Source organism: Miniopterus schreibersii (assembly GCF_964146895.1).
Source record: "Miniopterus schreibersii genome assembly, chromosome: 9".
Lineage (NCBI taxonomy): Eukaryota > Metazoa > Chordata > Mammalia > Chiroptera > Miniopteridae > Miniopterus > Miniopterus schreibersii.
In genome coordinates this window covers 3,322,554-3,346,633 of record NC_138118.1, presented here as the reverse complement: position 1 = coordinate 3,346,633, position 24,080 = coordinate 3,322,554, and the positions used below count along the sequence as shown (strand labels likewise).

The 24,080-nt window shown below is 47.9% G+C and overlaps 2 protein-coding genes across 5 annotated transcripts; one reads left to right on the top strand and one right to left on the bottom strand.

The window, feature by feature from the left end:
• Positions 1-11,899: 11,899 nt before the first annotated feature.
• On the top strand, positions 11,900-19,168 carry LOC308561904 (GTPase IMAP family member 5-like). 4 transcript variants are annotated; one of them, XM_081147502.1, is made up of 3 exons: positions 11,900-12,004; positions 13,234-13,282; positions 14,512-19,168. In XM_081147502.1, exons 2-3 carry the CDS (start codon positions 13,240-13,242, stop codon positions 15,396-15,398), a joined length of 930 nt encoding a protein of 309 aa, XP_081003628.1. In that variant the 5' UTR covers positions 11,900-12,004; positions 13,234-13,239; the 3' UTR covers positions 15,399-19,168. The 4 variants fall into 4 exon arrangements, with proteins under 4 accessions (XP_081003628.1, XP_081003631.1, XP_081003629.1 ...); XM_081147505.1 differs by having other exon boundaries at positions 11,910-12,106; positions 14,512-15,823; XM_081147503.1 differs by having other exon boundaries at positions 11,910-12,004; positions 13,113-13,282; positions 14,512-15,817.
• A 177-nt stretch (positions 19,169-19,345) lies between these two features.
• LOC308561905 (GTPase IMAP family member 1-like) lies at positions 19,346-22,705 on the bottom strand. Its single transcript, XM_081147506.1, has 3 exons — positions 22,596-22,705; positions 21,537-21,585; positions 19,346-20,568 (listed from the first exon to the last, which is right to left on the bottom strand). The coding sequence occupies exons 2-3, from the start codon at positions 21,562-21,564 to the stop codon at positions 19,703-19,705; spliced, it is 894 nt and encodes a 297-aa protein (XP_081003632.1). The 5' UTR covers positions 21,565-21,585; positions 22,596-22,705; the 3' UTR covers positions 19,346-19,702.
• Positions 22,706-24,080: the final 1,375 nt, after the last annotated feature.

The following is a 24,080-nucleotide window of genomic DNA, read 5'->3' as shown; positions in this document are numbered from 1 at the left end:
CTAGATTCACCAGTGGATGCATCCAACAGGCTCTGGAAATTGTGTTAAGGTGAGAGGCAGGCTGTTAAAACTCCCACGGTGGAAAAGATATTCTAGTTGTCTGTTGCATCACCATAAAATACTGAGTTTTTTATTATACATTTTGGTTCACTAGATTGAGAAATTGGATAAGTCCATGCTTAAGCTTGAGGGTAGGTACTAAGAGGACCAGATGTGGCAGGAAGTAGTGGACAATAGGGTGGCTACCCATGGAGGGAAGCAGCTAGGTTTGGAAATGATGGTGTTGATAATCATATCATTGAACGAATTATTGGTGTTAATGACTTGGATCACCTTCAAGGTTGTGAGGTAACAGTTTTTCAACTTCAATAAACACACAGTACAGGATGAGCTATGTAATTTACAAGGTCTGGCACTAAAATAAAAAACAAAAAAAAACAGGCCCTTTTTCTTTAAATTCATGAAGAATTATCAGAGGGCATTACAAACCATTAAACCACACGAGGGACCCTCTAAAAACAGGGTCCTGAGCAGCCCTACAGCTCACATACACAGGAAGCTACCTTGACAGGCTGCATATATGTGAATCAAGAGCTGAGCCAGAACCTCATCTCCTGCTCAGACTATCTCCACCACTGTTGAGTCTCACTTCACTCTCCACATCCCTTGAATGAAACCTGTCCTGCCAGAAGCTGCCATGGATGATTTCCTGGTGAACTAATTGCATCTCCAGGTATTAAGGTCAGGTACACTGTACAGTTTCCTAAAGGGAAGAAGGTGGCTGAGACAGAATCCACAGGTGCTACAGGGACTAGGATGCAGGTCTTGAGTGGTAACAGCCTTGAGGCCATTGACCATGAGGAGCATCTAGAACCCAGCTCCCACCTCTGAACCCTAAGGTAAGAGTGACCTCCCTCTAGAAGACTTGTGATAGGAGGAGAGATGCCTCGTCTCTCTCCTGCACTGTTCACCTGGCCATGCTCCTTGTCAGTAAGAACTCCTTTCCACTTCCAGCTCTGCTGTGAGCCACCTGTCTCTCTGCTGCTGGTCCCCACCTGCAAGTCCGTGAAGCTGCTCTAACCCTTCCAGGATGCTGGTCCTGCACATAGTCAGAAGCAAGAGGATGGATGTTGAGAAAGACACGGCTTCCTTTTTGACATTTTCCCTTCATTTCTTTTTCCTCTTGGTTCTTTACCTCATACACACAGAGCAATGTGGATATTTATGGATTTTTAAAAACATTGGGGGTTATTAAAACACACTTATTTAACTTCAATCAGAGTCTGCTGGCAGACCTTCGGGCTTTCCTGCTCCTAAGATCTGTAGAAATTCAAAGCACAAACTTATTACGACAATGCAGAAATAATACCAGGAGGTAAAAAGAACGGTTCCTGACACTGTCCTGACTCTTCTACAAACAAACAATTAACCTTGGTATTTCAGTTACTCTTGCTGCCATAACAAATTACCAAAAATTTAGTGGCCTGAGACAATACAAATTAATTCTCTTAGAGTTCTGAAGATCAGGAGCCTGAAATTAGTCTTATAGAGTTAAATAAAAGTATCATCAGCGCTAGTCATTCAGGAGGATCCAGGAGAGAATCCAGGTCTTGCCTCTTCCAGCTTCTGGAAGCTTCCAGATTATTTTAGTTGTGACCCCATCACTCCAGGCTCTCCTGCCATCATCACATTGCCTTCCTCCTTTTACCTTCTTGCCTCCCTCTTCCAATGGCCATGTAATTACCTCAGGGACCCATTCAGAAATACTGGTATAATCTCATCTCAAATTCATTCGTTTAATCACATCTGCATTAAGGTAACCCTCACAGGTTCTGAGGATTAGGACATGGCTATACTGGGGAGATGGATTTCAGTCGGCCCCATGTGGATAAGTTAAACTCTTTGCAGTCACTTTCCTAATCTTGTAAAAAGATATTTGCTTCATAGGGTTGGTGTTGGTACCAGCAAGTGTGGTGCTGCTGTAAACAATCATTAAAATGTGGAAGTGGTTGTGGAATTAGGCCATGGACAGACACTGGGAGAATTCTGAGCAGGCATCTGACAGAAAGGCCTACATTGCCTTGAAGAGACTGTTGCTGGGAATTTGAATATTAAAGGTGAGATCTCAGATCAAAGTGAGGACTGTGTTACTGGACACAGGAGGAAAATTGACACTGATACACAGTTGGGAGAAGTTGCTGAGTTGTGTTGTGCTGCTGGGTGGAAAGAAGAGCTTGTAGGTGATGAACTTGAGTCTTTAGCTGAGGAGGTTTCCAAGCAGAGTGTCAGGGGTGTAGACTGGTTTTACCTTGTAAAATGCAAAAGGCAAGAAATCAGAGGGATGCATCCACCAGGCTAGAACCTCCAAGGACTGCCAGGAGCCGGGAGGAGCTGGGAGCCAGCAAGGGAGGATCATCTCCAGCACCGTCAGAGAGAGTGGGGCTCTGCCGACCTTTTGATGCTGGACCCCTAGAACTATGGGACCATAAGTTTCTGTGGCCTCAAGCTGCTCAGTGTGTGGTGCTGTGTTTCAGCAGCCCTGGAATCTCACACAACACCTCACTCCATCCTCCAGCTCTTCTCCTGCCTTCCTCACCTTCCATCATCTCTACACCCTAGAGATTTTCCCTTCTGCAGGAGCCAGGGTTTAGAGAGCAGCTGCCCCACCCCCCCCTCCACATTTGGACCAGAAGGACCATGAGGGCGTGGAAGGGTGAAGTGCTGGCTTCCTCAGAAAGGCCTTGAATCTCTGCCTGACCCTGTTTCTCAGCAACTTCTCAGTGCCCAGACTCCACACCCTAGAGCTGCCCCACCCCACCCTCTTTACTTTTGCCCTCTCTGAACTCAGGCCCTTGACCGCAGAACTTTTCAGTTGTCAACGGTTAATACAACACCTAGACAGAAGCAAAGCCTTGCTTCTTTTTGACAGACACAGAGGAAATGAAGGGCTGCTGGACTCTTAAAGGGAACGGGCAGAGTGCCAGCGGGTGTGAGCCCAGCAGGTCCTGAGACCACCTCTGCCTGAGAGCTCACTCCAGGCCCACCAGCAAGAGTCGACCGTGCCCTCCCAGAAAACAACAAATTCACACAAAAGAATAGGTTTACAAAAACTCACAGACACAGATAACAGTATGGTGGTCACAAAAGGGAAGGGTGTGGGTGGGGAGTAAATGGAAAAGAGGGTCCAATATATGGTGAAGGCAGAAGACTACACTTGGAGGGGTGGGCACACAATGTAACATACATAGGGCATATCATAGAATTTTATACTTGAAACCTATAAAATATTCTGTCTCACCAATAAATTTAGGAGCAGGCATTTCCCCTTACAAAATAAGACAAAATGAGCTCTCATGCATTTAATACACAGGAACCACCTGCCTCAGCCACAGCACAGGATGGCTAACCTGTCTGACAGGGTGTCCCCTTCTATTAGCCCAATGACACTTGCTTTGTCCCATGAGCTTCAGAGCAGACTGTCATCATAGCACATCAGCGCTGGTGTCTCCCATTAACACGTGAAATATGGTCAGGAAAGGTGTGTGGTTCTGTTTCTGCCACTATTGGGTCTATGGCTTTGGACAAACCATCACCCCTCTGACCCCGGTATCTCTACAGATGAGAAGATGGGGAAGTGTCAGATCATCCAGGTCGGATGTCGCCCAAGGAACTACATCACACGCCAATATCTGGGCCTTGCCCATGAGAACAAGTCCAAGACTCTCCCACCAGTAAGAACCCTGAGCCCTGACCGCATACCCACACTTCTCAGATGTTGGGTGGTTGTGGTGATAAACCTGTGACACTGCTCAGGGTCCTCATGGAAGACCATATGCAGAGACCAGTCCTGGGACTCTTGGCCTGAGGGGTCTGGTGTGAAGGAGCAGCATCACTATGGGCCCTCTGCTCCCATGCTGTCTGTCCCCAGGTCATCAGAATGATGCACAGTTACAGACAGAGACAGACAGCAGCTCCATTTACCATGTGGAATCAATAGCCAAGAAGGCAGAGGCAGAGAAGCAGGGGTCTTTCTCCCACAGTTTTCTGTTGCTCTCAGGACACCCTCTGCTCCCTTCCTGACTCATCTTCCAAGGCTTTTTATTCCCCTCCCTCCAAACCCCACAAGGTTGCTTGGAAACCCCCTGAATTCCAGCCCTTCCATGATGCCAGGGGCAGAAGAAGAGGCTGCTTCCAACAGGAACCGAGGGAAGAATTCAGAGGCTCCTGGGTCCATCTGGGACTGTCAGTCAGTTGCCCTATGTCTGAGATTTTCAGGTTCGTTTACACAGTTTCTGCTGTTATCTGCATTTCCTCCTTTCGGTTTTAGCTTTACAGTTTTTCTTCATTCCAATCCTCCCATAAAGATATGTTCTTAAGTGCTTTATTACTACTGAGATATGCTGTAAATAAATATTTAACAAGGGACTAAAGGACAATTTCCTTGTATATCTCAGCATATCACAAGACCGTTAAATTTTCTTGTTTCTCATAATCCCTCCCTTTCCAAGGAATGAGGTACAGGGTGGTTTAGTGTAAATTCAGCTGTAAACAGGAAAGCAGGCATCCCACCTACACCACAGCCCTTTCCTGCTTCACATTCTCTTAATTGAGTTTCACTCATCAATTCAAGTTGTGGTCACAGCACAGGCCAGAAAGGCTGGGTTACAGGGCCCATGTGCCCTTACTTGGACCTGCTGAAGTGTTCAGAGGACTGAGAGGAGAAGGCTGGGCCAAGAAGAAACCTCACCATGGAGATCGCACTGAACTGTGCTCAGGGACTGATTTGGACCCCTCCTAGGCTGGTGCTGGCCTGAGAATGAAGTGGAGGAGTTTCCTGTGAGGCTCCAAACCGTCAGCAGTTTCTCGTCCAGGGCAGGGGCAGCTCTTAGCACTTTGACCCTGACCTGAGCCAAACAAAAGACTCATGTCTGAGCTGTGAGAGACCATAAATGACTATTTGGAATTTAAGGACACACCAGCATTTCTCCTGTCCTCTGAGTATAACGTATCTCATTGAGTGGAAAGCCAAGGACTCTAGATGAAGACAGCAACCTGAAAGCATTGGCAGCTGCCACCTCGGTTCCCATTTAGCAATATGTCATCCACCTCCACTATAGACAACAAAAAAGGAAAAGTGAACTGTACAAAAGGCATGCACTTGGCAGGGAGGAAGATGAGTGGAGCTAGCAGGATAGCCAATGTTTATTCTAAAAGTACTGACAGGATTTCCACCTATAGACAGCATCGTGAGGTACTCTGCAGACTTATTACTTGTAGAACAACCATAACAGATGAATTTTAAAAATTTTAAATGTCTAAAAATTGCCTTCAGGTCATATAGCAAATGAAGAAATGCTGATTTATTTTTTAAATCTACTAAGCCTTAGTAAGAAGTGTGAGAGTCTGTGTGGTACTTGAGCCATGACTTAATTCCTCCCTCCCTCACTCACCTTCAGCTCAGTTTGAAGGAAACTCCGTTCTGGGTAGATGTGGTTAAGAAGATGGGCTCCCTCTCTCCTCTGTTACCCAGCAAGAGTCTTCTATGTTACCAATAGTGGTAGGCTCACAGCCTTTCTCAAGCCCTCCAACTCTTGAGTTGCAGGACAAAACCGGTGAGTGCACCAGCAACACCCTCCTGCTTCTCCATTCATAGTGCAGAATCTCAATCCCAGGTACCACAGGTTAAGAATCCTGGGAATCCAGCTGCCCACACTCCAGCCCCCTCATATGATGGAAGGTACATGCTGGGAGAGGGGGGTTGAGAAGACCAGAGGCTACCATCCCCTGCTCAGACTCTAGAACTGTGGCTCAAAGTTTTTGTGCAGGGGGAAAAGAAGTCCATAATTACAGAGAACTCCAAAGCTCTCCTCAAAGGAAATGACTTTATTTGAAGAAGAGTGTGAGAATTTCAAAGGGTTCTCTTGAAAACAGGGAAGAATTTATTAGTAAGTAATTTAGAAGAGACTGGTAACCCTATAAGAGCTACAAGAGAAACCACAGGCCAGCAAGTTTATCCAAGAGAACCAGGAAAAGGTACAGGTACAAAGATCCTTCTAGGGCCAGAGAAAATCTGAGAGATGCCACAAAAACCACCCCTGAAATAGAAACCAAATGTAATTTTATCAGTGGAGTGATTTATGCTAAGACATTCTCAAAAACAGGAGATTGATAAGGTGGTGACTAGTAGGCCTAATAGCTGGGTGCAATACCTATAGAGACACACAGATTTACAGAAAATTTCAGGAAAGAGACAGTCAAAAGGAGCTTTACTAAAACTATTGTCATCCCAGGTGACATCCCAAGGCTGTACCTCTGAGGAGCAACATCAGAGGTTTCTCACTACAGGGGACATAGACTTCCCAGAAGAGTCCAGCCAAGTCAATAAACAAACATGCAAACAACAGTAAATAGAGTCCTAGAAAAGCAGAAGGTAAATCATTATCCATAGTTGCAACACTACATTACTTAAAATACCCAGTTTCTTAATGAAAACTGCAAGACATAGAAAGAAGCAGGAAAGTGTGACCCATACACTGAAAAAAATTCAAGCAACAGAAACTACCTGTGGGAGAGCCTAGATACTGGATTTGAAGATGGGGCTTCACAACGGCAATTATAAATAGTTTCAAGAAGAGAAGGAAATCACACTTTAAAAAATTAAGGGAGCTATGATGACAATATCTCATCAAATACAGAATGTCAAGAAAGCAATAAAAGTTATTTTTTAAGAACAAAATAGAAATTCTAGAGTAGAAAAGTATAACTGAAATGAGAATTCTACTAGAGGGGCTCAGCGGTAGTTTTTTTTGTTTGTTTGTTTTTTAAGTATATCTTTTATTGATTTCAGAGAGAGGAAAGGACAGGGAGAGAGAGACAGAACCATCAATGATAAGAGAGTCATTGATCGAGCCCGGAACCCAGGCATGTGCCCTGACGGGGAATCGAACCCCGATCACCTGGATCCTAGGTCGATGCTCAACCACTGAGCCATGCCCAGCTGGGCTCAGCAGTAGGTTTTAACATCAAAAGAAAGAATCAATGACTGGCAAAAAAATAACAGAAGTCAAGGGCAAATAGACAATTCAACAATAAAAGTTGCAAATTTCAACACCCTACTTTGAATAATGTATAGAACAACTAATCAGAAGATGAACATAGATGAGAGGATGTGACCAACTAGGAACATTCTGCAGCCAAAATGAAGTAGAACATTCTGGAACATTCTGCAGCCAAAATGAAGTAGAATTAGTAATCAGTAACAGAAAAAAAATGGGGAAATTCAATAATAATCAATACAATTCTAAATAACCAATAAGTCAAAGAAGAAATCAAAAGAGAAATTATAAATATTTTGAGAGGAATGAAAGTGAAAAAAAACAATGTAACAAACTTATGAGGTGTAGCTAAAGCTATGCTTAGAGGAACATTTATAGCTGGAAATATACATGTAGCTATGCTGAACAAAGGAGAAAGGCCTCAAACCAATAACCTAATAATCCACATTACGGCAGTGATTAAAGCAGAAAACTAAACCTAAAGCAATCACAAGAAGAATAAAATAGAGTGAAAATCAGTGAACAAGAGAATAGAAAAACAATACAGAAAACCAAAGCTTGATTCTTTGAAAATATCAACAAATTGACAAGTCCTTAGTTATTCTGACCAAAACAACATATAGAGAATTACTAAAATCAGGAATGAAGGAGGGGACATTATGACTGAGTTTAAGAAGATAAAGTAATTATAAGGAAATATTATGAACAATTTTATGCTCCCCAAATTAGATAGCATCAATGAAGTGGGAGAATTCATAAACTACAAAAATTGACTCAAGAAAAAATAGAACATCTGGATTGACCTATGATTCATAAAGAGAATCAATTACTAATACAAACTATTACCATGAAAGAAAAACCTAGGCCCTGATGGCATCATTGGTGAATTCTACCAAACATTTAAGAATTAATATCAAATCTTCACAAACGCTTCCAAAAAATAGAAGAGGAAGAACACATTCCATCTCATTCTGTGATGCCAGTATTGTCCAAATAACAAACCAGAAAAAGACATCACAATAAAAAGAAACTACTGATCAACATCTCCTGTGAATGTGGAGGCAAAAATCCTCAACAAAATACTGACACAAAGAATCCAGCAATATATAAAAAGGTGGACACACCGTGACCAAGTGGAATTTACCCCAGTAATGCAATATTGTTTTCACATTCAGAAATCAGTGAATATAATAAACCATATCAATAGAATAAAGAAAAGACACACGATAATATCACTAGATTTTGGAAAAGCACTTCACACAATTGAACACTCTTTCATAATAAAAACACTCAACAATCTAGGAAGAGAAAGAAACTTCCACAACCTGCTAAAAGGAATCTATGAAAATCCCACAGCTAGTACCATACTTAATGATCACAGACTGAAAGCTTTCCTGCTAAGATCAGGGATCAGACAGATATCTGCTCTTGTCACTTTATTTCAGCTTTGTACAGGAGGTTCTAACTACAGGAGGGCAACTAGGCAAGAAAAGACACTGTTCAAAAATGAGAATGGGTCGACATCCATAAGTCAGTCCATGTGATACAGCACATTAACAACATAAAAGATAAACATTATTTGATCTTCTGAATCGATAAAGAAAGAGCACTTGACAAAACCCAACATGCTTTCATGATAAAAACTCTTAACAAACTGGGTACAAAGGAAGCGTACCTCAACATAATAAAGGCCATATATGACAAGCCCACAGCTAAGATCAGACTCAACAGTAAGAAGCTGAAAGCTTTTCCTCTAAGATCAGGAAAGATACAAGAATGCCCGCTCTCCCACTGTCCTTCAATATAGTACAGGAAGCCCTAGGCAGAGCAACTAGGCATGAATAGAAAAGGGTCAGAATCAGAAAGGGAAACGTAAAATTGTCTCTCTTCGCAAATGACATGATCTTACCTAGAGAAAATCCTAAAGACTCCACCGAAAACAAACAAACAAAAACTGTGAGAAATGATCGGGAAGTTCAGTAAATTTGCGGGACACAAAAACAATATAAAAATATAAAAAAGCAGTTGCACTTGTAAAGACTAATGAAAATTTATTGGAAAGAGAAATTTAAAAATAATCCCATTTACAATAACATCATAAAGAATAAAATACCTGGGAGTACTTTTGACCAAGGAGTTGAAAGACCTGTATATTGAAAAGTATGAGAGACTGGTGAAAGAATTGAAGAGAACACAAGTAAGTGGAAAGAAATTTTGGGCTTATGGATGAATTAATATTTTTGAAATGTCCATACTACTCAAATTGCTCTACAGATTCAATGCCATTCGTATCAAAATTCCAATGGAATTTATTACAGAAATTGAAGAAACTATCATAAATTGCTTATAGACACACAAAAGATCCTGAATGGCCAAAGCAGTCTTAAGAAAGAATAACAAAGCTGGAGGCATCGCACATCCTCACTTCAAACTATATTGCAAAGCTCTACTAATCAAAACAGTAGGGTATTGGCATAAACTCAGACACATAGATCAATGGAAAAACACAAAAACCCCAGAAATAATTAATTAAAAATAATTAATTTACACAAAAATATGAATGAAGAATATGCAATGAGAAAAGGTTAGTCTCTTCAACAAATGGTGCTAGGGAAAACCGGGTAGCCACCTGCAAAAGAATGAATTTGTACTCCTGTGTGACACCGTACACAAAAGTGAACTCCAAGTAGATGAAAACTTGAACAGATGACCTTAGACCATACAATTCCTAGAAGAAAACAAAGGGGGTGAGCTCCTTGACATCAGTCTTGGTAATCCTTGTTTGGATTAGATACCAAAAACAAGGAAACAGAAACAAAAATAAGTAAGTTAGATTATGTCAAATTAAAAAGCATCTGCACAGCAAAGGAAACCATCAACAAAATGGAAAGGCAATCTATAGAATGGGAGAAAATATCTGCAAGTCATCTATCTGATAAGTTGTTGATATCCAGAAGATATGGAGAATTCATATACCTCAGTAGCAAAAAACAAGAAATTCAATTTTAAAAAACGGGCAGAGAAACTGAAGAGATATTTTTGCAAAGGAGACACATAAATGGACAGCAAAACAAGGTGCCTGACATTGCTAATTATCAGGGAAATGCAAAGCAAAACCTCAATGAGAGATCACCTTGCTCACACCTGTTAGAATGCCTATTATCAAAAAGACCAGATATAACCAGTGTTGGTGAGGGTGTGAGAGAAGGGGACCCTTGTGCACCGTCAGGAATGGAACTGGTGCAGCCACTATGGAAAACAGTATGCAGAGTCATCAAAAAATCAAACATAGCACCACTTTATAATGCATGTGGGAATCTGCCCAAAGGCAATGAAAACAGGATCTCAGAGAGACCTTTGCACCCCATGTCCACTCCAGCATTACTCACAGTAGCCAAGAAATGGACACAACCCGAGGGTCCCTCTACAGAGGAACAGATATATGGGGGGGCAAAAGTAGGTTTAGAGCTGTGAGTGTGGGGAACAAACGATACAATAATAAATAATAATGCAGGAATAAACTCTGTGTTTTGAGTACTCACAACTGCAAACCTACTTTTGCCCACCGAGTGTGTGTGTGTCTGTGTGTGTCTGTCTGTGTTCTGCCATGAAAATTGGAAGGACATCTTTCCATTTGCAGATGGACCTTGAGGGCATTTGCAGTGAAATTCGACTGAGGATAATAAATACTATATAATATCACATTTTTATGTGAAGTTTTAAAAATCCAAACTTATAGAAATGGGGAGTAGAGAGGTGGTTACCAGGGGCTGGTGGGTGGGGGAAATGGGGAGATGTTGGTGAAACAGAGCAAACTTCCTGTGAGAGGTGAGTAAGTCCTGGGGTGGGATGCACAGCAGAGTGGTTCTAGTTGGTAACGCGTGTTATGTACTGGAGAGTTGCCAAGAGAGTAGATCTTAAATGTCCTCACCACAGGAAAGAAATAGGAAGTATGGATGTGGTGCTGGTGCTAGCTCTGGTGGTGACCAGTTTTCAAATATATGAATGTGTGAAATCAACACACTGTGTACTTTAAACTTACGCTATGTTATTTGTCAATTATATCTCAGTAAAGTTGACTGGGGGGCAGGTGAATGAGGTGGGGTTGAGCTGGGTTCTTCCCTAGAGACAATGGCTGGCAAGAATGGGTGAAAATCAGACCCCAGCTGATTAGCTTCAGATTAAATTAAACCCCTCCCTATGTATGGGCAGAGCCAACTCTAGAGATTGTGACAGGTGCGGTCACCTCCCTGTTATTGACCTGACCAGGCCAGGCCCCCATCACCATCATCCTGTCCCTCCCTCCCCCCTCCCGAGGTAACTGGCTATGTTCCTCACCTTTCCCGTGACCCTCTGGGGGGAGAGACCTAAAAGATGGCCAGAGTGAGCCCCGAAGGAAAGGGCCATCCTCTCCCTGCTGTCCCATTTTTAAGAGTGGAAAAGCCTCCCTTTCCTTTGAGAATGATGAGGCTTTGCAGGTGACGTCCTGGCATTAGGACCACCTTGGTGGCACTGTCCTAGGGAAGGAGGCTTTCAAGAGACCGTTTTATAGGTAAAGACCTAAAAAGCAAAAGGAATTGAGATCAGTGCTCAAGGCCAGAAGTGAAAACATTCCTCAAAAACCTAAAATGCTCTTCTCCTTTGAGGTTAGACCCCCAGGGGACAAGCTGTTGGTGGCACAGGGACCTCCTGAGAACAGCACCATCATCCAAAGCCGGGTTTTCAGTGGAAACGCCCCATCCCACTGCCTCAGTGGCGAGTGTTCTGTCTCTTTAAGTTGTCACCCCTGGGCCCCACCTCCCTGGGCTTCCTGCCCTCTGAGGTCTGAGAGGCGGGACACTTCTCCCTGCACTAGAAGGAACAGCCTGCCGCACTCACAGCCGGAGGACAGCAGTAGGTCAGGGGCTTCTGGGGCCAGCGTCAGACCTGTCTCCAATTCTGCAGGACCGGTGAGCCCAGCAGGGGAAGGGAGCTGGCTGGGGCAGGAGCTGTGGGGACCGGGAAGAATCCAGTGCCTGTAAGATGCTCGCTGAGGGAGCACCCCCGTTCTAGTAGGTACCAGAAAGGGGAGCAGCACCTAGAAAGGGTAACCCCACACCCCCAGGTGAGTGAGGCCGCCCTGAGCCTCACACATTGGTTCAGGAGCAGGCAGGCATCTCCTGCAGCCTGCTGCCCGGGCTCTTACTGGGCCTAAGTCCTTTCCTAGCCTAGTTCCCCAACAAGGAAGGAAGGGCTCTGCTTGCTCGCCCACAGGGGCCAACACACCCTTTAGAAGGCAGCAAACACGCCCCACGGGCTTGTTCGGCTCAGGCAGGGAGATTTCTGAGGACATACAAGCCAGTCTAACCTCAGAACAAGTTACAAAGTGAAAATCCTGCGTGTATCTGGGCTGACCGCCTAAAACACTCTGCTCTCCTCCGAGTGTCCCCAAAGTGCCTTGAGGGAGACGCCCGAGGCCATGACCGTGGTCTTCAAGGCCTTGTGCCACCTGTGCCCTTAGACACCTGCTCCCACCCCACGCTGCCAGGGCTGTGCGGGCGGCTGACCCTCTGAACTCCCTCCCTGCTCTGCAGGAGGAAGGGCTTGGACTAGGAAACTGACCCCGAAGCTCAGATCCTGGGCTGAGTGCATCAGAATCACGGGTAGGGGGCGCGGGGGTGCTTATGTTCTAACAGTACAGATATGTGAGCCAAAACCTCTAAGAAACACATTTTACAGAATCCCCTGGGTAATTCCCAGAAACAGGACGTTCAGGAGCCCAGGACTCGGCGAATAGACTGGGTCCCTGGGAGGCTTAAGGTATAGGATCCCCCGTGTCCTCCATTCCTCAGTGACAGTACGTGTTCGTAAGCCCAGCCTTCAGCTCTCTGGACTGCACTAGAACTTTCTAAATCCCACTCCCAACTCTGTGGGAAGTTCGAGAGGGTTTACCCAGGGCTACTGGGTGTTCCCTGCCCCTTCTCATCTCCACCTTTGCCCAGGGCTCCTCGCTTTAGCTGAATTCCTGGTCTCTGCTCTGCATCTGTGGCTCTGTCTTCATTTCTGCTTCTGTGTCAGTCAGGGGAGTGTGTTGATTTCAACGGATGTGAACATTACTGAAGGCTTTGTGGGGAGGGGAGTTCCTTGCCAACTCCCAAGTGGACGCCTGCTGCTTATTTTCTTCCTGTTTTTGTTCCAGAAGACAATGGAAGGGCCTCCAAAAACCAGATATGGAACTATGGCTGAAGGTAAGAAAGCCTCCAAGTTCTCAAGAAGCCCCAGCCCCTCACCTCAAACACAGCAACAGACCCAGTGATTTTAATCTGAGGAAGAAAAAGCCAACGCTCCCTTGTCCTTTACCTCCCCCCCCCCATCATCACACCCCCACCCGACCCCCACAGTGCCATGCTCTCGGTGCACATGATGTGTGGGAAACTGGAAATGAAACTTCAAGTCAGAAGTTGGAGGATTTGAACTCAATTGTGGACAAAACTCCTTTTTCCTTGTCTGCTGTCAGCTGGAAACTGGAAAAGTTCCCAGAGAGATTTAGTAATCGTGTTTTTGCTACAAAACATCACAGAAAACTGCAGGAAGGAAGAACCAACACAGAGTAGAAGGAGTAAAATAATAGACTTTAGGAGGCTACAATGAACTCGAAATCCATTTGGGCTCATAAGACTCCAGAACTCCTCGGGTTCTCACCCTCTTCATCCCTTGAGGGTTTTAGCTCTTGGCTCAGGGTCGCCCCCCCCCCCAACACCACTTTTCTTAACTTCCTGTAATTCAATCAAGCAAGGAGATGATCTTTCCAGCACAGGTCCTTCTAGTGCTCCAATCCTCCACTCCTCTTCAGCCACCCATCCTCACTCATCTCCCAGACTCTGCCCTTGACGTCAACTACGACCTTCCTGTCGTCTCAGTTCCAAGCGTCCAACTCCCCACCCACAGAGCAGAGACCAGGGACCCTCAGCTGGCCCTTGGTGGGAGGTCACAGCTGACACTTCCTTTGCTCCCAAGGTTCGGGTGAATGTGTTGAGCACTTCTACACGGGTGTGCCTGGGAATTTGTGGGTGAGAAAGAGGTGGTAGTATTTTCCCAGGTGTGACTTCTCATCTTCTGCCCCCCTGTAATCAAATTTGTTCATCATGAAACTGGCCTAGGCACCATCCCTAGAAAAAAAACACGGGGACCACTTTTCCTTCAGAAAAATGGTACCTGCCCTGGTCTAGATGAAGGGCTTGGAGCATCTTCCTCAGTGTAGCAGTTCTTATTCTTGGCTGTGGGTCCAAAGTGGGCTTCCTACGTGGACTTCCTGTGACCCAAAACAACCTAAATTTGTCAGCAAACTTTGTATGTATTTAGATGTGACTGTTTCCTAGGAGGGAGGTCCATGGCTTTCATGAGATACTATAAGGGTCCATGACCAAAAAATTTTGAGCATCACTATCTTAGTAAGACACACAATTTTTCTTTTCAGGCATATCAGAAGGTAACCAGTTAGCAGCAGCATCCTCACTGAGGCTGGTCCTGGTGGGCACATCTGGCTGTGGGAAAAGTGCCACTGGGAACAGCATCCTCTGCCAGCAGGTATTTGAGTCCAAGCTGGGGGCCCAGGCTGTGACCAGGAGGTGCCAGGTGGCCACAGGCACTTGGAATGGGAAGAATATTCTGGTGGTTGATACGCCCCCCATCTTTGAGGCAAAGGCCCCGGACCAAAAGATATACAAGGACATTGGGGATTGCTACCTATTCTCAGCCCCAGGGCCCCATGTGCTGCTGCTGGTGACAAAGCTGGGCCGCTTCACTGCTCAGGACACGGTGGCAGTGAGGAGGGTGAAGGAGATCTTTGGGGCAGAAGCCATGAGACATGCGGTAGTCCTGTTCACCCACAAGGAAGACTTAGGGGGTGACTCCTTGGGTGACTATGTAGTCAACACGGACAACCACAGCCTGCGGAGCCTGGTCCAGGAGTGCGGGAGGAGGCACTGTGGCTTCAACAACAAGGCCACTGGGGAGGAGCAGAGGGAGCAGCTGGAGGAGCTGATGGCTGTGGTGGAGAGCCTGGAGAGGGAGCACCAGGGCGCCTACTACACAAATGACCTCTTCTTCGATGCACAGCTGCTCCTGGGATGTGGGGGTGGCACCCGCGGAGAAGAGCACAGGCGCTACCTGGCCAAGGTGCAAGCTCACGTTGAAAAGCAAAGGCGAGACCTGCAGGAGGCTGGGAGACACTGGGTGTCCAAGGCCGTCCACAGAGTCAAAAATTGGATGCTTTCTCACATTGGGTTATCTGCTTTTCTTATGATATGCATTTTGATTTTCCTTGCCATTTTAATTAACTTGTGTATTACTAATGGTCGCTGAGCATTTTCAGGTGGCTTCTACAATCAAGTTTTTTTGTTGTTTTTTTTAGGCTCACCATCTCTGTCTATGTAACATACTCAATTTGATTTTTTTCTTTCTTTTTTATAAATTGTATTGGGGTGACATTGGTTCATAGGATCATACAGGTTTCAGGTGTGGATTTGTATGATACAAGATCTGTATAGTGCACTGTGTGCCCAAAGTCAAATCATCTTCTGTCTTCATATATTAGGCCCCCTTTACCGCCCACCCCCAACCCCCTCGATTTGCTTTTTGTTTAGATCCAGTTTTAATTTCTCTTCCTGGCATCAGACATGTCACTCGTGTTCTCCAAGTGCTTCTAGATTTAAAAAAACAACAACAAAGGAAAAATATTTTGTTGTTGTTTTGTTAAAAATTGTGGAGATAAATAATAGACTAACTGGATAGCCTCCTGGAGTCCTTGGGAGGGGTTTGCAGGAAGGAAGGCGAGTGGCCTGCGGTATTTCACGTTGAGGGAGGAAATGTTACATTAGAAGCTGGTTGCAGAATTCCTTATTTCATTCAGAAACGTGCTGTGATTTCATCGTAGGCTGTAAGGGATGACACCCATCACTGTCCCACCCGGGAGAGGTTGGTGAGGATGTTCTGGGGGGAATTCTGGAGGCATGAAGGGGTTGGGGAGGAAGGTGGGAGGGACGTGGACATTCGGGGAGGAGAGAAAACGGTCACAGATGTGGGATGGGGTGAGGCCTTGGGGAAAGCAGGGACAGTGGCTGGGAAATACAGGAACTGGGATCCCATAGAGCAGAGCCAGATAGTGGGTCCTTTAGGCTCAGCAGAGGACACGCTCTCAGTCACGTACAGAGGGAATGGCGCATGGACAAGACGGGAGTGATGGGCGAGGCTGTGTTCACAGAACTTGGTGCACAAGGGACTTTGAGTTTCATGTAACTTTCGTATGTGGCCAGGAAACATTGTTGGTCCTTTCATTTCCTCAACCTTTTAAAAACATAAAAGCCCTTCCATCTTAGCTGGCGGCAGGGGGATGTGGGCCCACCCGGTTTACAGTGAGTGCCCCTGTTGTTGGTGGAGCTGTGTTGTAAGGCGGCCTCTTTAGCTGTGAGGTCAGCACAATCGTGTGTGATACCTGGAGCTTGGGGAGGAATGGTGTCCACACTTCCATGGCAGCAAAAGGACCAGGGCAGGCATCGGGGTGACATCTGAGCAGCGGTCATGAAGTCAGTGGAAACGGGAAGTCAGGTGAAGTCCCCAGGTGGCCCCTCCCCACCTTCCTCTTTTGGTAGCTGCCTCCCCCCCTCCCCCCCGCCTGGTTCTCTGCTCATTTGTACCCTGTACGGGAGACCTGCAGTCATCCCAGGCAGCCTGTGACCAGGCGAGTAAATGACTAAATCTGGGGTGAGTCTCAGGAACTCAGTGGTGCCACCCAGGTGTCATTCTCCAAATCTCTGTTGGTAACAGGGGTGTGGCCTCCATCTGACCAGCTGCAGCACATCACTGACTCCAAGCACCCACAAGAAAGGTTGAGCACAAGCTCCTCAAACGGAGCCCGAGTTCTCCGACCAAGGACACCTCCCTGCTGCACTGTTCCCAAACTTCCTCGGCCTCCCCCTTCCTGGACTTAGGTCAGTCCATCTGCTCTGATTTTTATTACGCAAATACCGAGTGTCAGCTTCGCTGCCCAGCACCAGAATGTAAGAGAAATAATGTGAGGTTCCTGCTGCACCAAAGCAACTGTGTGATGGATGGATGGCGGCGCAGGAAAATGTGGTGTGAGAGAGGATTGTGAGGCCGGCCGGGCATGGGCCAAAGGGAGAGCACCGGGCTCAGCATGGCCTCCCTGGATGGGTGGTGCTGGAGCTACTGGGAACCCTCGGGCCTCTCTGAGTCACTTTGGGCTTAGGGAGGCCATGGACAAGGGGGGAATGGGAATCAGCACACGGGAAGGAGTGCAACGAGGGACGGGGCTGGGCCAGGGTCTGTGTGCCACCCTCAGGACTGGAGCCATGAGCGGTGTGACCTGGTAATCCAGACGATACACCCCCTTTGTCGATTTCCAAGGGTGTAAAGCTGGAGAGTTCCCCAAGGACACTTCGTGGTAGAGAAAAGGAAAGGATCTTGTTAACCCTTTACTCACACATGAATGTTCTCCAAAGTAATTCCTTGGAAAGTGTTCAAACAGGAGCTCTGTTTCTCTGCCGGGCTTAAAGGAAGCTCAGACACTTGCCTGGAGGAGGTCACCTTTCCTCCACCCTCCCTCTGTCATTCTTCAAAATAATGCCACTAAAAAGATGCTTCACCTAATTCAGGATTTGGCGAATGTCTACTACGCAGCAGGCACTTTAGCAGTAGAGCGTGGTCTTTCCTGATTCAAAGTGTGTGAAAAAGAAAATCACTAGAGAAATGCTACTGACCCTGAGGAAAAACAGTAAGGCCTCTGGTAACATCTGCTCCAAATTCCTGAGAGCACATTTTGAGAATCAGATTGGGGACATCATAGTGTTAGCAGTGAAAATGGCACCAGGAGTTAGACCTCAGTTCAGCAACCTTGGTGCTGGAGTTCTGGCTAAAAGATGGATTCAAACCCAAGACTCCAACGATAGGAAAATGTTTATTTAGAGAGACACACAGGTAGAAAAAGTGAAGTGAGCCATGGAAGAAACTGGCTCAGGAAACAAGTTACAGAAGCAAACACACTCTCTTCCCTAGTGTGCCCTAGATTGCAGCCTTAGCAGGGTACACCTGTCCCCTGGGACCCCTGGGTGCTCCTTCCTATGTTCCCACCAGCTCAATCACTGTCCCTTGGGAACTGTCTGGGCCATTCCTCCCCAACCAGAGAGCAACAATCGAATGTTTCATTGCTCACAACGGACACCTTGCTACTCTTTTTTCTCATTTACTTTCATCAGTGACCATCCCTTTTCTCAGCAAAGTCACAATGGTAGAGTTTTCCTGTTTGCTCCTTGCAAAAGGATACTGACAAGTGGACAAAACCAAAGTGAAGATTCCCTCTCAGTGCCTCTGCTGGGATCTGTGCACAACCCTTGAGCCACAGTGAGCTTGGCAGCAGAGGAGCCCTCAGGTCTCGGCATTTGGCACTGGACGTCCCCTTCGAGTTCCCAGTGGTTTCCAGGCAGGGCTTGTGCGCCTCTCGCTCTAATATGTGCTCAGCTGTTGAAGGTTATTTCCCCCTTTACATGTCTCTTTAGAGATCTGAGGGCATCAGGGACCTGGGACTCTCTGTCTGTGTGGGCACCGGGCAGAGGAGACTGTGGGGAAGATCTGGAATGACCCCGCAGTATGGGAGGAGAGCTGGAGTTGTGTGTGAGGGAGGAGACGCTGGGGATGGAGCAAGTGTGGGTGGAGAGAGGAGCCAGGCTAACCTGCCTCATTTTACCTGGACCAGAGAGCCGACTCCCCCAGATCTGCATGAGACAGAGGGGGTGTCTACCCCACCATTGTATCACCCGCTCTCAGCCCACGGAGACCTGCCTGCCCTTTATTTTGAGGTTGAAATAAAAATTTTCAAACCTAATTTTTTTCTTTCCCCTTGAGTTGAAAAGCATACCCCCACCCTATGAGTGTGTCAGGAGTGAGATAACTCCTCTTTGGAAGTAGACTTTCCGCAGGTCTTGGTGGCCCCTAGGGACTCAAGTCTCTAGTTTAAGTTTCCTTGGATTGTAGAAGCCTCTGCATTCAGGCTGCTAAGGGGTCTGAGTGGGGACGCAAGGGGAGATGTCCACTACTGGGACAGATGGCACTTCTTCAGGGCCTTGTCTTATGGGCACCCCCCCCCACTCCCCCCCCCCCCCCGGTGTGAGTGTGTGAGTGAGTGTGTGAGTGTGTCTGCACTTGGGTGTGTGGTTTTGCAGGAGGGGTTAGGAATGACAGAGCAGCGTCTTTGTTTGACGGACACATAAGGCAGATGAACAAATACCTACAAATGCTAATTTCCATTAATTCATTCAATTTAGATTCAATTGAAACAAATAGGTCTGGACTAAGGCTTTGTGTTGGCTCTGAACTTTGGTCCCCTGGGGAGACCAGGGATGATTCCATGATGGGAGGAAGCCTGATGTGAGTGGGAAACAGGCAAAAGCATCAACAATTGTTTGGCTCCAGTAAGAGAAGCGCTGAGGGAGGGTGAGGTCATGTGGGCAGGTTTGGGGGGAGATGGGACCCCGGGGGGATTTTATCCTTGGTGGATGACAGGCAGGTGAGCCCTGGAAGAAAGCCCTGGAGGCACAGACAGCAGGGATTAATGCGACTCTCAGTTGATGGGTCAGAGGTCTATTTAGAGTTTGTCACTCAGGAGGGACCTCAACAATGGCCTCAGGCCAGTGTCTGGCCAGCTGGTAAACCAGGACCACTACGCCCAGCAGCATGGCCCAGCGCAGCATCCTTGGCAGCGACATCCAGGGGAGCCACCAGTCCCACCACCAGCTCCTCTGCCACCGCAGCGCCCGGCCTGCCAGACTCTCGGCCACCCTGCGCCTCCGCTCCTCAGGGTCCGCCTGGGACAGCTCCTGCACCAGGCGGTACACATCGTTAGAGTAGGGGGCACCTCCGTGGTCCTGCACCAGGCGCTTCACCAGGGCCAGCAGCTCCTGCACCTGGGCCTCCTGCTCCCCACCCACCGCCCGGTTGTTGAAGGCGTACACGCGGCCCCCGCATTCAGCCACCAGTGCTCGCAGCGCACGGTTGTCCGTGTCCCGCACATACTCCCGCAGTGAGCCCCCCTCCAGGTCCTCCTTGCGCGTGAACAGAACGATGGTGCGTGCCATCACTTGGTCCCCAAACAGGCCCTTGAGCGCTCTCACCGCCTGCTGGTCCTGCTCAGTGAAGCGGCCCAGCTGAGTCACCAGGAGCAGCACATGGGGCCCGGGCGCTGACAGCAGGTAGCAGCGGGCCCGTTCCTTGCACCCCGGGTCTGTCTTGGGGACTTGGGAGCTGAAAAGGTCCGGGGTGTCCATGACTTCCAAGTGCCACTGGCCCCACCTGAGACTCCCCACCTCGCAGGTTCTGGTCACTGTGGTGGCCCCGAGCCTGGAGAGGAAGCGCCTGTGGCCCAGGATGGTGTTCCCTGTGGCGCTTTTCCCTGTCCCTGTCTTCCCGGCCAGGATGAGCCTCAGCCTGGGCCCCTGCAGGGCCTGCATGGAGTCTTCAGAACCTGGAGGACAGTGATCTGTGAGCGTCCAAACCTTAAAGCAGCTGATCCTGGTTACCTGGACCCCAGAGCCCTCTGAACCAGGAGAACATCAGGGCCTCAGCTCTGCTTTTCCACAGGAGCCTCACCAAGGTCCTTGCTCAGAGCTCTCGGAATCCGGGGGATCTTCACACTATTCCTGTCACCTCTGGCTTCACCACATGCACCTGCAGATGCTCAACACATGGTGGGCATTTCTCTAGGGGATGCCCCTTCATAATCCCAGGCATAACCTCACCTGCATGGTCCCTGGCCGCCCACATGGTGCAGAGCCGTCCCTATTTGAGGCTTCAGTGGCCTCTGCCATGCTGCTCCCAGATTCCAGCCCAGGGAAGGTGGGCAGGAGGGGGAAGTAGGCCTGGGGGTGAAGGGCTGTCTGGGGTACCGGACACCCTGGGCTTGTCCACAGCCCCCCATCAGCCAGCCGAGCCCCCTTGGAAGTTGCTTACCTAAGGTTAAACATTTGTGCAAAAATGGGAATAACAGTGTAGAGTTGTTTCTCCTGGAGTTGCTGAGAGGATCAGAGGAGCTCACCTCTTTCCTTCTGGCTCCCTCCCTCCCTCCCTCTTAAACCTGCTGCCTACTGGTGACACACAGTTCAACCCCCACCCTGCTTCTCTAACACTCTACCCCGCAAGTCACCACCCTCTAGTGCGTGACCTGATGCCCTCCAAACCCTCCTCTATGCCGATCAGGGCGGTTCATTACCCCCTTTTGCACTTGGGGAATGGAGGCGCAGGCTCGGCAAGGAAGTTCATACCTCCCGGCTGGGCAGGGCAGGGACCCAGCTAAAATGCACATCTCAGGGCTCCTGTTTCACCCCAGGCTCCCCAGAGACCCCTTTGGGTGGTCTGTTCAGTCCTGAGGTCGCCCGTTCCCCTCACTCCCCAGAGCTCACACCCGGGGCAAGGACGCGGTACACATGCTCTTACCATAGGCACTCTCTCCATGTCTTGCCATCTTGCGTCCAACGATGCTAACCTGAAAGAGTTTGTTCATTCATCATTCGTCAAATAGGTGTAACTCACTACAATGTGTCAGGCCAAATCCAGGAGCTGGTGACACCACAGTGACAAAGTCATGGTGGTCCCCTGTGGTAACCAGGTGGACATCTGAACTTCACAACATCAGAAGTTCCCGCTTCCCCTGAACATCAGAACCGAGGGGAGAACATTGGAAGGGCCTGGGCTGGGTTGGCATGATGCTGTGAGAGGGTGTGATGAGCCTGGTTTTGTCTTTTCATGGACGTCAAATGCAAAGGGCAGAAGGGACATTGTAACACTTGTGTCAATGAGAAAGCATTAGATATTAAGTTTTCCCAGCTAATTCTCTGTTGCTGACCAAAGCTGTAGATATTAAGTTTTCCCAGGAGGGTCAACAGCCAGGGGAGACTTTGGAAAATTGTGAGAACTAGAAAATTTGCTCACTGACTTAGGGAACCACTTGGGGTGGTTGGCCTGGGAGACGGACAAGGAAATTGGAATTTTAGTTTTGGAAATTGGAGAAGAAACGTATGTCGTAGGTGATCTGGAGCCTCTGACTCTTCTCTCCGGAAGTCAAATCACGGTCCTGCCTCAATGTGCCTAAATATGATTGGTGGCCTGGAGAGACTGGGACAGTGCCCTCCAACTCCTGACATCCTGCCACCAAGCCAAGGCTCCTCTAGGTAAAGTGGTTCCAGCCAATCAGGCAGCATTTAATACAGTGGAACATTTGGGGATCACCGAGTGCCTTCCCACCGTGCACAGCCCCGAATAAGAGCATAGCCATTAGGCTGCATGCAATGCCTGCCCTGCTCCTGAACCAATGTGTGAGGCTCAGGGCGGCCTCACTCACCTGGGGGTGTGGAGTTACCCTTTCTAGGTGCTGCTCCCCTTTCTGGTACCTACTAGAACGGGGGTGCTCCCTCAGCGAGCATCTTACAGGCACTGGATTCTTCCCGGTCCCCACAGCTCCTGCCCCAGCCAGCTCCCTTCCCCTGCTGGGCTCACCGGTCCTGCAGAATTGGAGACAGGTCTGACGCTGGCCCCAGAAGCCCCTGACCTACTGCTGTCCTCCGGCTGTGAGTGCGGCAGGCTGTTCCTTCTAGTGCAGGGAGAAGTGTCCCGCCTCTCAGACCTCAGAGGGCAGGAAGCCCAGGGAGGTGGGGCCCAGGGGTGACAACTTAAAGAGACAGAACACTCGCCACTGAGGCAGTGGGATGGGGCGTTTCCACTGAAAACCCGGCTTTGGATGATGGTGCTGTTCTCAGGAGGTCCCTGTGCCACCAACAGCTTGTCCCCTGGGGGTCTAACCTCAAAGGAGAAGAGCATTTTAGGTTTCTGGGGCCTGTTTTCACTTCTGGCCTTGAGCACTGATCTCAATTCCTTTTGCTTTTTAGGTCTTTACCTATAAAACGGTCTCTTGAAAGCCTCCTTCCCTAGGACAGTGCCACCAAGGTGGTCCTAATGCCAGGACGTCACCTGCAAAGCCTCATCATTCTCAAAGGAAAGGGAGGCTTTTCCACTCTTAAAAATGGGACAGCAGGGAGAGGATGGCCCTTTCCTTCGGGGCTCACTCTGGCCATCTTTTAGGTCTCTCCCCCGCAGAGGGTCACGGGAAAGGTGAGGAACATAGCCAGTTACCTCGGGAGGGGGGAGGGAGGGACAGGATGATGGTGATGGGGGCCTGGCCTGGTCAGGTCAATAACAGGGAGGTGACCGCACCTGTCACAATCTCTAGAGTTGGCTCTGCCCATACATAGGGAGGGGTTTAATTTAATCTGAAGCTAATCAGCTGGGGTCTGATTTTCACCCATTCTTGCCAGCCATTGTCTCTAGGGAAGAACCCAGCTCAACCCCACCTCATTCACCTGCCCCCCAGTCAACTTTACTGAGATATAATTGACAAATAACATAGCGTAAGTTTAAAGTACACAGTGTGTTGATTTCACACATTCATATATTTGAAAACTGGTCACCACCAGAGCTAGCACCAGCACCACATCCATACTTCCTATTTCTTTCCTGTGGTGAGGACATTTAAGATCTACTCTCTTGGCAACTCTCCAGTACATAACACGCGTTACCAACTAGAACCACTCTGCTGTGCATCCCACCCCAGGACTTACTCACCTCTCACAGGAAGTTTGCTCTGTTTCACCAACATCTCCCCATTTCCCCCACCCACCAGCCCCTGGTAACCACCTCTCTACTCCCCATTTCTATAAGTTTGGATTTTTAAAACTTCACATAAAAATGTGATATTATATAGTATTTATTATCCTCAGTCGAATTTCACTGCAAATGCCCTCAAGGTCCATCTGCAAATGGAAAGATGTCCTTCCAATTTTCATGGCAGAATACAGACAGACACACACAGACACACACACACTCGGTGGGCAAAAGTAGGTTTGCAGTTGTGAGTACTCAAAACACAGAGTTTATTCCTGCATTATTATTTATTATTGTATCGTTTGTTCCCCACACTCACAGCTC